Here is an 18213-nt window from a genome sequence, read left to right as displayed (position 1 = left end):
AGCGAGGGGACGATGATAAGCGAGAGAGACTGGTGGCGTTGGCTGTTGGTGGCAAAGCCAAACATTACTTTGGGGAATACACTCGATAAAATTCACAAAATGTCAGCCCGAAGAAATCGATAAGCTGTGCGCTAGATCACGAGGTTAGACTCGGGGCAGAAATGACGAAAACTATAGGATCGGCTATGACCCAGATATACACTGGTATTGCGTCATACTTCCTTCCCATCCCCCCGGAGCGCCGACTTTACCCATGGGAGACCCTTGAGAAAGACCCTTTTATTGAACACGCCTTGAGCTCTATCAGCTGCGTGCTGTACCACAAATACGGTATGTTTTTAGCCCCGGTGACGGCGGCGATTATCACGGCAAAGCATTGTCAATTTGAGAGGAAAAATAATAATAATAGTATAGATGGATGCTGCACAGGAGGAGACCCCGCCTCAAACCCCCAGGCAGGAGACCCCCACTTTGGGGGAGACCCAGACTCCCAGGGAGGTGAACCCAAAGTTGGGGGAACCCCAACTCCCTACAGTCACCAGGCAGAAGAATCCTAAGAGAGTAGCTGCTGGTAAAAAAAGGTGGTGTCACCAACATAAAAGTATAACGGTGAACCCGACTCGACTCTTGTTGGTTGTAGGCGTAACTGCTGCCGTGGCTATCTCATGGTTATATACAAGACACAGGGATCCCGGGGAGAAACCCCCGCAATTAGAGGTCAACCCACATATCATGCAATAAAATATATATTTTAATATCATATACATAATGTCTGAGGGGAAAACGTTCGTCAACGACGCATACCACGCCACCGTGGTCGCAAGTCTAGCCGTAGGGTATGCTAGGTTGACCAAAATGGTGCTTAAACAACCGACTATCAACCTAGATTTCAACCTGCAGGATATGGGTATGCTCATAATGAACCTTGGTATGGCGATGGCCACTAAGGACATCCTAGTAAAACAAGGGATACTACCTGAAAATATTATGAAGTAAATATAGGATGGCTACGATCGCCATGATGGTCGGTGGGGCGTTAGTAAATGCCCTGGCATTTTCCGGGAGTAATTTCCTCTTCTCGAAACTACGAGAGTCACACGCGGCTGAGATTCAGGCAGAGCGTAAGAGGCATGACCTCGCTATTGAGAAATTACAGGCGGCACAATCCGAGTACGCTAAAAAACGTCTCCAGAGGATCGATTACATTAACGAACAACTCAGGCGTGAGAGCCATGCCGTTAAAACATTCCACGATGTCGACGACGCAGCGAGAGAATACTACCTACTAACAGGTAAACAGCTGGAACCACTCAATAAACCCACACTCGCTCAGTACTACACACCATCCAAGGGGCAAATGGACCGTGAACTGGTCTTCATCGCGCTGGGTATAGCAGCGACTGCGTTGGTTGCAAAACAATTAGACTAAGTACTCATATAAGTATGCTAAAGATGAGACCTGCTCCATACCGATGCGAATACATACTTATGGGGAAGAAAGAAGCCTGTGATAGGAGATGCAGGACTGAGGGGTACTGTTGTTTCCACATGGGAAGCCCTAACTACACTTGTTCTGTGTGTGGTATAGGGGTTAAAGGGCACTACTGCCTATGCAAAGCTCACGGGGCGAACATAGTCAGACATCATCTCATCTACGAGAATAAAAAGGCCTACATTAAAGAACGTAGGCGACTTCTCAAGATAGCAGTGTAAGGCTGGAGGAGTTACCTCCCTTTAACAGTGGCTGAATTAGAGATTGTGCACACCTACCTATAGCTATGTTTGTGGAAATTGACCCCAGGGAAGGTTGTCTGAGAAGCTGGCAGATGGATGTGGGGAAAAGTATAGATATCAGTGTCCTCAAACCCATGATTGTTAGTGAACTATATAAGGGGTGCTCGTTTACAATCATGGTAAAAGTAGGGTTTGATGTGCCATGGAATTACTTTGATGGGGGGCGAGCAGATGTGCATGGGGAGATAGATATACTTGTTGACGACTCGTTGCAAGTAATACAAAACACCCTACTATGCTGCGCATGTTCCGGGTGGGCCGAGGGAATAATCGATAAGGTGTATCTAGATATTTACTAATTTTTTACCTTTACGGCGGTCCAATTAGAGATTGATATTCTTAGGTGTGTACGCAACTATGACTACTATTCGCGAGCTCAAGCAGATCGCGAGCCAGAGGGGGGTGATGGGTTACTCTAGAATGAGGAAGCCAGCCTTGTTGAGATTACTAGGTTTAGAAGCCCCTCCCACGGTAAAACGGTTAAAAGCCCAAGCAAAACAGCTTGGATTCAAGGGTTATTCAAACCTGGGGAGAGCCGGGTTAGTCGCATTGTTATCACATGACCCTGTAGCAAAACCTCCTACTGTAAAACAATTAAAAGCCGAAGAACGCAATTTGGGGTTAGGCGGATATTCCCGTATGAGCAAAAAACCACAGCTTGTAGAACTATTACGGCAGAATAGAGCTATTGACCTACAGTTCATACCCACTGAGCGTGCTGTAGGCAACTATTTGAGAGGCTGGCGCATGCATGTTGATAGGAACATAGACATCACAGATATCAAGCCTCTGATAGCTGATAAAGTAAACCAGGAACTAAACAATCTGGGAAGTATCAAGTTTCAGATCACACTGAAAATGTCACTCGATAAGCAGGCGGGGAATGGGGTCACTGAGTACGTTCAGCCTTACTTCTGAGGTAAACAAGAAATGGTCATGCATACAGAGACCATAGACGCATCAATCGATACCAGTTTTCAGCAGATACGAGAATACCTAGAACGCTACACACACTTGGGGTCCGGGTGGGCTGTAGATAAAATCGATAACGTCTATCTAGACATAGCTAACTACGTGCCGTTCAGAGGCGGGTCATACCCAGACTTGCCCCCCTACTATAAGAAAAAACATGCCATGGTCAACGTCAAGAATAGAGGAGACGATTGCCTGAGGGTAGCTATCAGGGCAGACTTGTATCCAGTTGACACTCATTCAGACAGGCTTTCTAGTTATCCCCAAGACGATGGGCTCAACTGGGATGGTATAGATGAACCAACCCCCATATCCCAGATCACCAAAGTAGAAAAACAGAATAATATAGCCATAAACGTCTTTGGGCACGAAGGTAACACAACAATAGTGCACAGGGTCAGCCCAGTTTTGGGGGAGGAGGGTCGCCATGTTACCAATATATTCATGACCCAGCGAGGTGAAAAGTATCACTACATGCGGATAAAACATCTCAGCAGGCTGTTGCACAACCAGTCGAAACACGTTGGTAAAAAACACTTTTGTGTGCGATGCCTGCACGGTTTCAGCCGAGCTGATTTATTAGAATCCCACCGGGAGGATTGTCAAGGTGTGGGGCAGACGGCCATACGAGTCGACATGCCTAAGGAAGGTGCCAATATCCTAAAATTCGACAACCACAAGAACCAAATGTCTGTGCCTTATGTCATCTACGCCGACTTTGAAGCCTTGGTCAAACCAGTTGAGGCTGTTGGGGGTACCCCAACCACACACAAGAGCATGAGGCCTGTGGGTTTGGATGCGTGAGTAGATCCGTTGTGATGGGGAAGCAGCTCCGGTAGTGTATAGGGGTCGGCGGCTGAAAAGTTTCTAAAGTGTTTGCAGGAGGAAGAAAAATTATTAGGAATGCACTGTATGCAGTCGGCTCCCATCGCGTATGACCCAAGCCGACAGGCTAGCCCACGCCTGTAGCACTAATTGTCACGTGTGTGACTCACCACTGAACGGTGATTCGGTGAGAGATCACTGCCACGTCACCGGTAAGTATAGAGGCGCCGCTCACAGTGTGTGCAACCTCAAGCTTAGAATCAACCCCAAGACAATAAACATCCCCGTTGTCTTTCACAACTTGAGAGGGTATGACTCTCACTTGATCATGCAGGCCATCGCGAAAGTCGACGGCAACCTAACGTGCATCCCCAACAACATGGAGAGATACATCTCCTTCAGCTTAAACGGCCTGAGGTTCATAGACTCGGTTCAGTTCCTCCTGTCGTCACTTGACAGTCTGGTCAAGGCTAACGATACCTTCCCCATCACCGATCGATACACCGACGCCGAGACTAGACCCCTGCTGATGAGGAAGGGTGTGTACCCCTATGAGTACATGGATGGCTGGGCCAATTTCGCCGAGACCAGACTACCCCCCATCAGAGAATTTTACAGCAACCTGACCGACTCGGCAATATCCCAAGACGATTACTCAGACGCTATTAATGTATGGAATAAACTGGGTTGTAAGAATCTGGGTGACTACCACGACCTGTACTTGAGGACAGATGTACTGCTGTTAGCGGACGTGTTTGAGACGTTTAGGCGGACATTTTCAAGCAGTATAAACTCGACCCCGCATGGTATTACACCAGCCCAGGTCTGTCGTGGGATGCCTTGCTTAAAAAGACCGAAGTTAAGTTGGAATTGCTCACAGATTACGACATGCACCTATTCATTGAGAAAGGCTTGCAAGGTGGGATTTCCATGGCAACCAAACGATACGCTAAAGCAAATAATCAATAGGTGAAGGGCTACGACCCAAGCAAACCAACCAATCACATTCTCTACCTCGATGCCAACAACCTGTACGGTTGGGCCATGAGCCAGTATCTACCCACAGGGGGATTCGAATGGGAATCACACGAGGTCGATGTTATGAGCATGGCACCAGATTCGAACAAAGGTTATATCCTCGAGGTGGACTTGGAATACCCCAAGGCATTACACACATCACACAACAGCTACCCCTGGCCCCGAGCGTTATGAGGGTTAACCCAGACTGGATGTCTGAGTACCAACATAACTTGTTAGGTGGGCGGGTGGCAGAGCGTTGAAAAACTTCGTGCCCAACTTAATGAATAAGACCAAGTACATCGTTCACTATCGCAACCTACAGCTGTACCTGTCGATTGGGTATGAGGCTGACCAAAATACACAGGGTGCTCGTGTTCAACCAGAGCCCATGGATGGAGCCTTACATCAGAATGAACACAGACCTCCGAAACCTTGCCACCAGTGACTTTGAGAAAAACCTCTACAAGCTCATGAACAACTCGGTGTTCGGCAAGACTATGGAGAACCTCAGGAAACGCGTGACTGTGAAGCTGGTTCGGTCGAATGAGGAAGACAAGCTCAGGAGACTGAAAGCCAGTCTGGCATTCAACCGTAGCAAGATATTCACCGACAACCTGGTTGCCCTACACATGAAGAAAAGCCACATAAAATTCAACCGGCCTGTTTACGTGGGGATGAGCATCCTCAATTTATCCAAACACCTGATGTAATGCGACTTTTACTACAACGAGCTTAAGAAACAGTATGCGGCGACAGGTGTGAAGTGCTGTACACTGACACGGATTCCCTGCTGATGGAGATTGAACCGGAGGACGTGTATGAGGACATGAAAGAAGCGCCGATTTGTATGACACCAGTGACTACCCCAAGGACCATGCCATACACAGCGGTAAATAAAAAGGTCCTAGGTAAGATGAAGGACGAGTGTGCAGGCACGCCCATAGCCGAAAGTACATAGGCTTGAGGCCTAAGATGTACTCCATCCTGAAGGCCGACAATGGTGAGATTCGGAAGAAGCGAAGGGTGTTAAGAAGTGCGTGGTGAAACAACACATCAAACACGCCAGATTCAAAGGAAGCCCTGTTCAAGACCCGTACCTTTAGACATAAAATGAACACACTTAGAAGTGATGGGCATAGGATATACGGACTGACGATAAACAAAGGCGTCCCCATGGCCGATGGACACTAAGCGTTGGATAGCTATTGATGGGATAAACACGTACGCGTACGGGCATGAGAAAATTGAACCAAGAACATAGGTGTATATGTAAATACCATACCCTGTCAGGGTGACATTTCACGGAATCAGAGAAAGTTTGAGGCTATTTACTACAGCCCACGTGGGTACTGGAAAGGAGCTAGCGCTGTACATAAGCTGGCTAAAATGGCGCGAGTACCCCCAAACGAGGCCAAAGCGTGGCTTGAAAAACAAGCCCTGTGGCAGATCTATTTACCACCACCACGCTACGTGCCTAGAAGGAAGTTTGGTATTAACATACCCAATAGCGTTCACCAGGCAGACCTACAGTTCCTACCCGCGACAGGGGTGAGCGCCAAAACCTACAAGTATGCCCTGACTATCGTGGATGTGGCCAGCCGGTATAAGGAAGCGGAGCCCTTAACAGCGAAAGATTCGAATCAGGTGGCTCAAGCCATGGAGCGTATATACAAGCGCAGTCCACTAACGTGGCCAGCAGAGCTCCAAGTTGACCCCGCGGGAGTTCATGGGTGTCGTGTCACACCTGCTGGATAAACCGCGATACCAAGGTCAGAGCGTGTACGGCGGAGCCCATCGCAGCCAAGCCATAGTTGAGAGATTCAATAGGACTTTGGCTGAGCGCTTATTCGGGCATCAGTACGCTCAGGAAATGAGTCTAAATAACCCCAACACCGAATGCACCGCGCGGCTACCTCAGGTGGTGTTTGCCATAAACCATGAAATCACCCGTCTCACTGGTAAGAAGCCGGTAGATGCCATTAAACTAAAATCAATAGTGGCAGAGTCGGCTGCACCATTGCGTGGGAAAGAGAAACAGATACCAGATAGGGCCCTAGTGAGGTACCTCTACCAGCCGGGGGAACACGAGGGTGATAGCCGTGAGCGAGCCACTGACCCAATATGGTCAGTCAAAACTTACAACATAGATAAAGTGGACATGAAAGCCGACGAGCCGAACTTGTACTACTTGAGAGATGGGCCAGGGAGAGGGTTTGTTAGAGAAGAATTATTGATCATACCGTACGGCACAATGTTACCCCCTACCAACGTGGCATAGCGGCACAGTAGTGCCACGTGTGGGCGGGAAATTAACGGGGGCTCAAAAGTAGTAGATGCAATGGTAGCAAGAGCTAAGGGTCCGACCAAAGCCTTATTTGTGAAATAAGGCTTTGCAGAGGCTTTTGTTGGACTTGGTCCAGGACTATCATTGTATATACTACTCAGTGTCACAAATCGCAAAGTTTCCGTCGCAAAAATCACAAAGACTCCACTCTCACTGTAACCAAGTTCCCTACCAGTGGGCTGGGATGATTCAATTATAATCCATGTACTGACAATGGTTAAATAGTTAACTCACCAGACACAAGCACAATGAGGATGTCATCCTCTCCAAGATTTGACACCAGTTTGTGGATTTCTTTAGCAGCCTTGAGAGAGTCCTCATCTGGGAGGTTATTCTGGGCTCCCTCATACACCATGATCTTACTGCTTTCGCCTCCAACAACATGTCACTGGGCAGAGTAACCAAATATCCCTTTAGGGGGCAACATTTATATTTCAAGTTAAAATGACAAACAATCATTTACTGATCTTACTTGTGTCATTTATTGATGATTTTAACTTTTTATCTTAAGTAAGCATGATAAGTATGACATGTTTGCTGTGTATAGCAGTTTCTATAAATAAAATGAACACACTTAGAAGTGATGGGCATAGGATATACGGACTGACGATAAACAAGACGTCCCTGTCGCCGATGGACACCTAAACGTTGGATAGCTATTGATGGGATAAACACGCACGCCGCATCGGGCATGAGAAAATTGAACCAAGAACATAGGTGTATATGTAAATACCATACCCTGTCAGGGTGACATTTCACGGAATCAGAGAAAGTTTGAGGCTATTTACTACAGCCCACGTGGGTACTGGAAAGGAGCTTAGCGCTGTACATAAGCTGGCTAAAATGGCTGAGTAGTACCCAAAACGAAGGCCAAAGCGTGGCTTGAAAAACAAGCCCTGTGGCAGATCTATTTACCACCACCACGCTACGTGCCTAGAAGGAAGTTTGGTATTAACATACCCAATAGCGTTCACCAGGCAGACCTACAGTTCCTACCCCACGACAGGGTGAGGCGCAAAACCTACAAGTATGCCCTGACTATCGTGGATGTGGCCAGCCGGGTATAAGGAAGCGGAGCCCTTAACAGCGAAAGATTCGAATCAGGTGGCTCAAGCCATGGAGCGTATATACAAGCGCAGTCCACTAACGTGGCCAGCAGAGCTCCAAGTTGACCCCGCCGGAGTTCATGGGTGTCGTGTCACACCTGCTGGATAAACACGATACCAAGGTCAGAAGCGTGGGCCGCCGAGCCCATCGCAGCCAAGCCATAGTTGAGAGACTATCATTGTATATACTACTCAGTGTCACAAATCGCAAAGTTTCCGTCGCAAAAATCACAAAGACTCCACTCTCACTGTAACCAAGTTCCCTACCAGTGGGCTGGGATGATTCAATTATAATCCATGTACTGACAATGGTTAAATAGTTAACTCACCAGACACAAGCACAATGAGGATGTCATCCTCTCCCAGATTTGACACCAGTTTGTGGATTTCTTTAGCAGCCTTGAGAGAGTCCTCATCTGGGAGGTTATTCTGGGCTCCCTCATACACCATGATCTTACTGCTCGCCTCCAACAACATGTCACTGGGCAGAGTAACCAAATATCCCTTTAGGGGGCAACATTTATATTTCAAGTTAAAATGACAAACAATCATTTACTGATCTTACTTGTGTCATTTATTGATGATTTTAACTTTTTATCTTAAGTAAGCATGATAAGTATGACATGTTTGCTGTGTATAGCAGTTTCTATAAATAAAAAAGTAGGGGGATTCTCATATCATTATCCAGTGTTCATTCCGGCCATTCCTAAAAGTGGAACCATGGCCCACCAGCCCTCAGTTATATTGGTCATTTTAAAAAATATTATGGGTCATGTTATATTGCTGTGACTTGTCAGCCATACAATTCTGATTACTTGTATGAGTTCGCTCACTTTTTTATAACTTTCAATTAAGGCATATTTCTGGTTTATTCCAAGATCTACTTTCTTAAGTTTTGCTTGCTTGTGTTTCAGATTTACATTTATGGATGTGCCGATGTGAGATGCTCGTCCCTGGACAGTGTGCCATGTTAAATATTAGTGCGTGAATGATGCAAGGGTGTGGCCCAGAATGAACTCTGCCTATGTACATCTTGTCCCATTAGTGTCACCAACCTACTATTATGTCATGTTAAGTTAGCAAGATGACATAAGAAATCTGAACATTACAATCACATCTTTCACTGTGATCTGACATTAGATTTTAATGAGATTTGATGCAAGGGTAATGGTATTCCAGCAGAATGTTTGGCATCTTAAAATTTATACATTAACCTCTGTTCTAAGAGTCACAATTATTCGGTATGTACATAAATACCAAAAATATATAACAGTGATACAACAAAACTGTATGAATGTTATATTATGATTAAACTTAAGGCCATAGCACTGATGCCATGTTGGCACATGATTTACGGTAGATACTCTTGTTATGGTCATTATTAGCACTGCACAGTATTGCTTGTGTACCACAATATGCTTTTCAAACGACATGTATAACAAATTCCTTTAAGGAAACGGGTATACTAGGTAAAAAAATTAAAAGACATTTTGTGATAATCTCCATTGTGTTAGTTAGATCTACACAAAACTTCCTTTCACAGCTGATGTTACCCTTCGTAAATGTTTAACAAAATGGCATACTTTCCATACTATTAATTATACTATAAAGTGTATAAAAAAGAACAAAGAATACCTATCTAACCAAATTTCAAGATTGTGTAATCAGAACTGTAACATTATATTTTCAGGGCTGCCATGTGTGGAAGCTAGGATCTGCTGGTAAAAACAGTGTCACTCATTGGCTTTAATGATAAACATATTAACTCCCATTGTACTGCAGTATGAATCACAATACAGGAACATGACTTGCAATACTAGTAGTGGTTTTGGTTGTTGGCTTATTTTTTTATACATGGGCAGTGGGGTAGTCTCATGCTTAAAGCATTCGCTCGTCACGCTTAGGACCCGGGTTCGATTCCCCACATGGGTACAATGTGTGAAGCCCATTTCTGGTGTAACCTGCCCATAATGGAATATTGCTAAAAGCAGCATAAAACTAAAACTCACTATTCCTATACAAGTGTCCAGAAAAATACATGGCAAGTTTGACTACCATTCAAGCAAAACAAATCCGGACACTTCAGGAAAGGTAACATATCAAAATTTGGACCTGTGACACTCTTATTTTTGTTCAGCGGCATACTTTAACAGACTTTGCTTGAGCAACAAATAGTCTTCTTTTATTCCACATATGAGAAATTAAGGATCAGCAGACCTGAAAACCTTTTACTAAAATATGTTTCCACTTACTTTTTATTTAACTTCTGTAACTGCTCCGTCGCCCCAACTGGAATGCTTATGATGCCCCTCACAATGTGTTCCCCCAGCATGTCCTCCACGACTCGTGCCATACCGCTGACCGCTTTACCAAAACCAACCACGAACACATTATGCTGCAGCTGATACTCCTTGCCTCCCACACACAGAGTCCTTGTCTCCTTCTTGTACGTCACTTCCCTCTCCAGCATCGGTCTCGGCATCACCGACTCCACAGCAGCCTGGAATATTTGTCTCGCATCCCCTTCCATTGAGTCTCTCTTATCAGCTTGCACAATTCCTGTCTGATAAAAATTTCCGACAAGTGTTGAAGAAACAGTTCTAGTCCTGAGGGAAATCTTTGGCTTCAAAACTGATCTTGTTCTTGACAGGGGGACAATGTTACGTACTTGGGACACAATGGTTTGGCTTAATGTCTTTCTAGTAAGCAACCTTACTGAAGGTAATGCACATCCCGAACTGAAACAGAAACAATTTGTTAACACATAGGCGGATCCAGAGGGGGTGTGCAGGTCCCCCCTCACTGCTGAAAGTTTGTTAAATGACCATTGAAACTCGGGTAAAAATGAAGTGTGCACCCCTCCTTTTCTCAATAGTGTGCACCCCACCTTTCTCAAAAAGCTGTATCCGCCCCTGTAACACTCTTTGTCTCAGAACATGAAAACATCACAGCCTGTTTGATAAATGAATTATTCAGAGTATGTACATGATCATATGTTTAACACAGACCACATACTAACATTCACATAAATTAGACCTGTACCTAATACCATCGATACATATTCATATAAATTACAAACCTATATCACAAACCTTGTGAAGCATATGATGACTGCTCAACCCTTGCCTGCTGTGTACAGGTCTATGTGGAAATGTGACCTAACCTAGTTTTAAAGTAAATATGTCCAACCAAGCTATCGTAACCTTCTAACATGACACCTTATCAGACTCAAGACACATTAATACAACTGACATTGAGGCCACGAAATATAATTCAAAACTTTTCAAGTCACGTTAGTTTTCCTTTGATAAGTAGTAGAAATACTCAGTTTTAACATAACAACTGAAATACATACAACATATTACATGAATACGAGTAATAAGAAAGGGAAAAATCTACTTTGATATCTAAAATGACCTAATTTCCACATAGTCTGTTGAGCCTCTCCGTTGTGTAGACATATGAAATAGGTTCTACTTTTAACAGTGCACATGTCAATGATGTGCTGTTTTGCCATACTTGTGGTATACAGATTTCTATTTTCCAGCCAGTAGGTTGTTGGATAAGGTGGAAAAACATATAAAATAAAGTTCATCAGGGTATTACACAACACAGAAATGTGCATCCAGTATGATTAAATGTATAGTATCTAAACAGTAAAAATATTGCATCCTTTTGGTCACTGTATCTAATTCTTGACAAAAAAATAAAGGTTATGTGATCAAGTAGTCATTAACTCCATCAAACGAATAGCGTCAGACCCCTCAGACAAATCTGGCAGATTTGCCGACGGTCCGCTGGAAGTCTACCACCCGCCGTCCCCAGTGTCCAAATATAGTTCACAATGACTTTGACTGAAGTTGTTATATGTGACATGTGACACTTGTTTGCCGTTTATAAATTTTACGTTTGTTAATAATTTCAATGCCAATTATAAGAAAGGTTTAATCTGAAATGTGTGTTTAATTTTTATACTAATTTGGTTCCTGTGAATTTTCAGTGGGTCAGACAGACATCTGAAACATACAGGATCCAATCTCCTGTTACTTTTAAACACCATTCGTGAACACTGCCAATCAGACCTTTTCATTACCGTATATGACTGAAGATAAGCCAAATTTTGAGGACCAAAGAATAGTTTGTAGAAAGGGTCGGCTTATCTATGGGTTACTCTTTCATCAAACACACACTTTAAATATTGGCTTATCTATGAGATTGTCTTATCTATGGTAATATACAGTACTTCACAGAACCCTCATAATTCCAGGAAAAAGATCCTTGAAAATAGTAACTGGATGTATTTTGGACCCTCAGTTTTGTTGGTTAAGGTAAAACCCTGTTTCCTATTTCTTCATCTCCTACAGATGCATTATCTACCTACGTTGCCATGTATGCAGTGACAGTTCAGCTGGTCTTGCAAATCTCAAAGTTCAATGTTATTAAAATCAGATGTTTTACTCCAGTATGATACTTCTATAAGAGATGATCTGAACTTTCTGTCAGCCAATGAGGATTGAGGTTCTAGATTCTCAGTATAATGTCAACGAATCATATACACAGTAACACACAACAGGGTGCTCGGATGAATGTTGATGGATATATGAGTTGTGTAAGGCTGCAATGAATACACTACGAGTTGAATACATGTAATGAATATAGAGAAATGATTATGAATATTTATTAACGAATACACTGACAAGTCAGCAACTGATGGATTTTTCAATTATATTCAGAGAAACAAAAAAATATACACATTTTTTACATTAGTTTAACCATGCTGACAGTGTTAATTTATCACGACAATAACCAGTGACTATAATAAGTGTCATATTGAATATATACTAGCCACATAAAGAAACTGTGCACACAGAAAATGCCTTCAGAATTGGAATACAACACAGCAAAGACGAAATGATGTAGACACTTTATAAGCTGAAGTATCGGACCACAAGAAAATGTCAAAAGAACATGAACAATATCCGTAACGATGACGTCAGAAGTTCAAAATCGAGTAGGGGGTCACACGACGAAGTCACAAAGTCAATAACGGGCATGACCACCGTGTGCGTGAAGCACTGCAGTGCATCAAAGACACATAGAGGCTACCAAATGGGCATTGAAGGCCTGGGGAATGGTCTGTGTGCTGTGTGCTGTGTGCCTATATTTATATTTTCTGTGTGCACGGTTTCTTTATGTGGCCAGTATATAAGTGATGACAATTATCCTGTATGGCTACAGTATTTCACACACAAGCACAAACGTAACATATGTTATATTTGGGATTACACTTTCTTAGTAAAGTACAGATTCTAGTACTTTTTGGGGTGGAGTCCAATCCAGGATTCGAACCCACACCCTCAGAGTCAGGCACCTAATCACCAGCACACAAAGTCAGACGCCTAGACCGCTCAGTAAAACAAGAAATAATATTGGTCTGGCCTAAAGTTATTATATCAGGTAATTATTCACATCAAACACCAGACACATTCCCCCAGTAATGCCTGTTTGTTTCTGTCTGTCTGTCTGTTTGTCGTTTAACACACCACTGAGCAATAGCCTAGCTATATTGGAGTGGTTATCTCTAAATAATCGAGTCTGAACCAAACAATCCAATGATCAACAGTTTGAGCATCGTTTTTCGTAACTGGGATACGATGACATGTGCCAACCTAGTCAGCGAGCCTGACCACCCGATCACATTAGTCGTATCTTAAAGCAAGCATGGGTTGCTGAAGACCAATTTTAAGCCAGAAATTCACAGGGGCAGTAACAAAAAAAGCAAGATTTATGGATGTCAACTAGGGCTGGGACGGATTACCCGGATACCCGGGACGGGTGGGTAATGAGTTGGACCCGGGTACCCATCTCAATACCCAGATCCATTATGATCATGTGACTAATAGATTTAACAATGTAATATGTTATTCTTTCATTATTAAAAGGTTGTATTGTCTTGGAAGATTTAGATATACTTTACAGTCACCTGTTTCGGATATAATGCATGATTAAAATATTTAAAAACTCGAAATTTTAGCCTCCGAGCTGAAGAATATATTGTCAGGAATTAAGATAACGAGTATCCGGGTAGTGTAGGGTAATAGGGGGTGGGGTACCCGGGTAGAAAATCTGGACCCATCCCAGCTCTAATGTCAACTTCTTCATTGTGAATAACACAATGTTTTGGTGTGTATGCTTGCTCCTTGATCAGGTGAAACATGTAACTGTTGGAAGGTTTTGCATAGTGAGTGTATCTGCGTGACATTGATAGTTTATTATTGTGACAATCAAAATATTAGCATGAAAATATATATATCCTAGAGGTTATTATGATGCAGTGCTAAATGGTTATTGTGTAAATTGTTCAGGTATTCTGTATCAGATACATTGTAACTTTACTTGTACCAGTTTTGGGGAAAACCAGTGTCACTTCAGTATGTCCTGAATATATTGGAAAACATTACAGTATTGTTTAAGTACATGTAATAATACATTCTGCATGTATATGAGGTGGAACTGTAGTATTGAAGTATTGAGAGAAGGGAGATCACTCTGTAAACCTTACTCTAACAAGATAATGTAAGGGAGATAATCCACATCATCCATCAATTAAACTTGGGTAATGTATATGGTTTCTGTTGCCACAATGGTGGGCAGATCAAATAAATGTGATCTGATCTGACACTCACTACTTATTATTTAAGAAACCTCCTTTGTGGTAGTGAAACAAAGGTGTTAAAGAAATAAAGCAAAATCATCTTAGAAAGCTGATATCTGATCTGCCAAAGAACTCGCATATCTTTCATATTTTACTGCCTCTATTTTTATTTAAAAGTTTACACCCACATGATTCTGTCAGCTAACCTTCATTATGAGTGAGTGAGTAAAGTTTTGTGCCGCTTTTAGCAATATTCCACCAATATCACGGCAGGGGACACCAGAAATGGGACTCACACATTGCATGAGGGGAATCGAACCTGGGCCCTTCAGCTGGCAACCCGACACTTTAACCATTAGGCTACCCCACTGCCCCCCCTTCATTATGAGGAATTAATAGGTTCAAATTAATAGAATTCTGTGTGCAAGAGTAAGATACATAAGAGCAAAGCTGGAATCACTCACAGAGAGTTTCAGTTTAGTCATGTACTGGTGGGGTCATTCACATTGTACATGCTTCTCCATAAACATCATTAACACACATACACACACCAGCCATAAATTTTGAACTGTCCCTAACTACTCAAATTGGGCCCTGAATTATCATGAAAACACTGGAAATGCCACAACGGAATGTCGGGATGGTGAGTTTATCTGATTTAACAATGTAGGCGCCAGTGAACTTTAAGCTGTGCAGCAGCTACAGCAGCCTAATAAGATTGATAATCGGACATATCATTGATGAGAAGAATTATTAACAATTACCGATATGAAAGTTGTGGTATCGAAAACATTGTACAAAATTTTGGGTGATGAAATATAGTTTTAATTTAAGCACACAATACACAAAGTTCGGTCTTAATTTATGGTCTGCTTCTAAATTACGTTCAGGAAGTTGTTTGTTAGTTATCCATGCATAAATATTAAGGCTGCAATGAATACTCTATGTGGCAAATTTGATATGTATCACGAATGTTGGGTAACGAATGTGAATAATTATTCACAAATACAATATTGTAGTTAAGTTATTGATGCACAATATGGAACGCCCATGTTGACAGTGTTAATTTGTCACAGCAAAAACCAGTGATCTCATGACTCTCTAATTTGGTATGCAATAGTTATAGTCGACTACCATATGTGGCCTTGGCAAACTAACATGACTAACGCTACTGCAAGGCTAGTACATATTCCATTCTTGCATATCTAACCTTGAAAAAGGACATAAGGGTTCAAGTAAAACATACTCCCTAAAAACTTCATAAATATTCATTAATATTCGGTTCCGGTGACCACGAATAACGAATTGAATTCATGAAGGTCTATGATTGCATTCACCGAATATGCGAGTGAATTTTTTTTTTATCGCTATATTTCTTTTTGATCTGGGTACAGCATTTCATGCACATTTAACAAGTCAGCATATTTGTTGTATTATATAGCAAGTCAAATTACAAAGTCATTATCTATGTAAATAGATTAAGACAACCAAACTGTAACAAAAGTGTCGTATTTGCAGTGAGAGTATGCATTAAATTTGTGTAATTGGTAATAGTAATTCAATTTTGGTTTCAAACCAGTGAGAAGGGACAATGTTTGCTACCTTTCTAGAATATATGTATTCTTTAGTTAATATGAAAATGACATTCAGTACATCATTTCTTCTCCCTTTGAAACCAGAATAAATTGTTTCTGCGTTTAATTTCTGTTTCATTTTCAATTCATTCTAGTAGATCTTGCCACAGCTTTTTTACATGTTTGCATTCATATAATAAATGAATGATTGATTCTATTCCAACATCACAAAATGTACAAAGTGGTGATTCTATTAGTTTGTATTTTGGTGATTCTATTAGATTGTAACAGCCTTAATAAATATGTCACCACTCACAGGTGACATGAAATATACTGATTTCTTTCTAACTATTTTGGCAATTTTGCTCAGTTACTTCTCCGATATTTATCGATAATTAATCAATATTTAGTTACGGCTTATCAGTGTGTATAATCTATATTGAAAGCTAGTCCTAGCAGCAACCCCCATGTGGGAAGCATGATACAGTCACTGCTCTAAACCCCTCATGCACTTGGCAACTGTGGGCCATTGTTACTGTTAATACTGTTATCATCAGTAGATTTGACTGCTGTACAGTGAATGCCTTGACGTCAGGACCAGGAAATACAGGGTCTGAGAGAACACGTAACTATTCAGACCAGAGTGGTAAAATGTGACAGATAATTCCTTGTATGTTTGTTTGGTTTTGTTGTTTAATGCTAAAGTGAAAGACAAATATTATGGATGACAACTCCTTTATTGCATGTCACAACATTTCTGGGCTATTCCTTGCCCCTTCATCAGGTTTAATGCTGCATCCAGCATTGTTCAAACTTTATGATGGTGGTCTGTAAATACCAGACCAGACAATGCAGTGATTGACTTTATAAGCATTGATCTGCGCAGTGAGTCTGACTATATATGTCAATTCGATCACGGTTAGTTAGTTATATTGTATAACAGGCACTGAAACTTGTCATTGAACAATATCAATACTAAGCCGTACAATAACCCATTAAAATGTATTTATTGGGGCAGTTTTGTCTTAAATGAGATAATTTTGGAGAGAAATTGTCTTCCTTTTCCCCCAAAACTTATCAGCAAAATATGAGACAAACAGTCAGACCCCACACCCCACGCCGAACGCACGCAAGCACACACACACATTCAATCCCAAAATATCTCAATGAATAAGTGCACCCTAATCAATGAATAGGTACACCGAACACATTGGGGCGACAGACGAACGGATGGCAATCATTCGTCTATTAAGAAGACCAACGATGTCCACAATGACGATGTCAAGCCTCAAGGTGAGGCGTCCAATCTCTAAAGCATGCGTCGAATTACGACTTGACCTATTTCACTTAGACGCCGAAGACAATTTTCTCAAACCATTTAAAGTGTAATCTTGCCTAAAACATAAAGCATAAATGAAACGCTATGTTTTCGTAATTTTCAATGTCATTGTCAAGTTTGCCCTTTCCTTTGCCTACACTTGCTTTGGAACTCAAACTATATTGTAAAATTACACAAACCGGGTAAACAATAGGTAAAGGTTGACTTACAAGCAGGCGGTCATTGTGATCAGGATGTCTTCAAACGTGAGAAGAACACCACTGAGATTGTCAACACGGACATATTCGTCGTCTGCAACTCGGAAGTTATCGCTGATACTCCATTCAACCATTATGTTAGTACAATGTGAATGGATAAAGGAGTTGCAAATACTGTTCACTTCGGGTGTTTCCGTGAGACCATTTATCCGAGAAACTATCCTACTGTTGAGTGTGTGTCGAATGGGAAAAATGATAACTCCGCAGAGGAACGAAACATAAATATTGAATAACAATTCCGCAATCGCGTTCGTTTTCACTAAAACGGTAATAAAAATCTATAAGAAAATTAGGAACCAAATTTACACAGATATTTGTTTTTATGAC

The 18213-nt window shown here is 42.0% G+C and overlaps 1 protein-coding gene across 1 annotated transcript in view; it reads right to left on the bottom strand.

Moving 5' to 3' along the window:
• The window catches only part of LOC124262157 (glycerate kinase-like), a 29220-nt gene extending 11281 nt beyond the window's left edge, over window positions 1-17939 (bottom strand). Inside the window, exons 1-3 of the mRNA XM_046696619.1 lie at window positions 17839-17939; window positions 10314-10799; window positions 8391-8542 (exon numbers count right to left, since the gene is read on the bottom strand). Of these exons, the coding sequence (XP_046552575.1) occupies window positions 8391-8542; window positions 10314-10799; window positions 17839-17852 (652 nt within the window). The 5' untranslated portion in view covers window positions 17853-17939. The remainder of the gene's footprint in view (window positions 1-8390; window positions 8543-10313; window positions 10800-17838) is intronic.
• Window positions 17940-18213: the final 274 nt, after the last annotated feature.

The sequence above is a fragment of the Haliotis rubra genome, unplaced genomic scaffold (genome assembly GCF_003918875.1).
Source record: "Haliotis rubra isolate DU_JTF1 unplaced genomic scaffold, ASM391887v1 Scf824, whole genome shotgun sequence".
NCBI classification, from domain to species: domain Eukaryota; kingdom Metazoa; phylum Mollusca; class Gastropoda; order Lepetellida; family Haliotidae; genus Haliotis; species Haliotis rubra.
The sequence above is the reverse complement of the archived record's forward strand: the minus strand, read 5'-3'. Positions and strand labels throughout refer to the sequence as shown.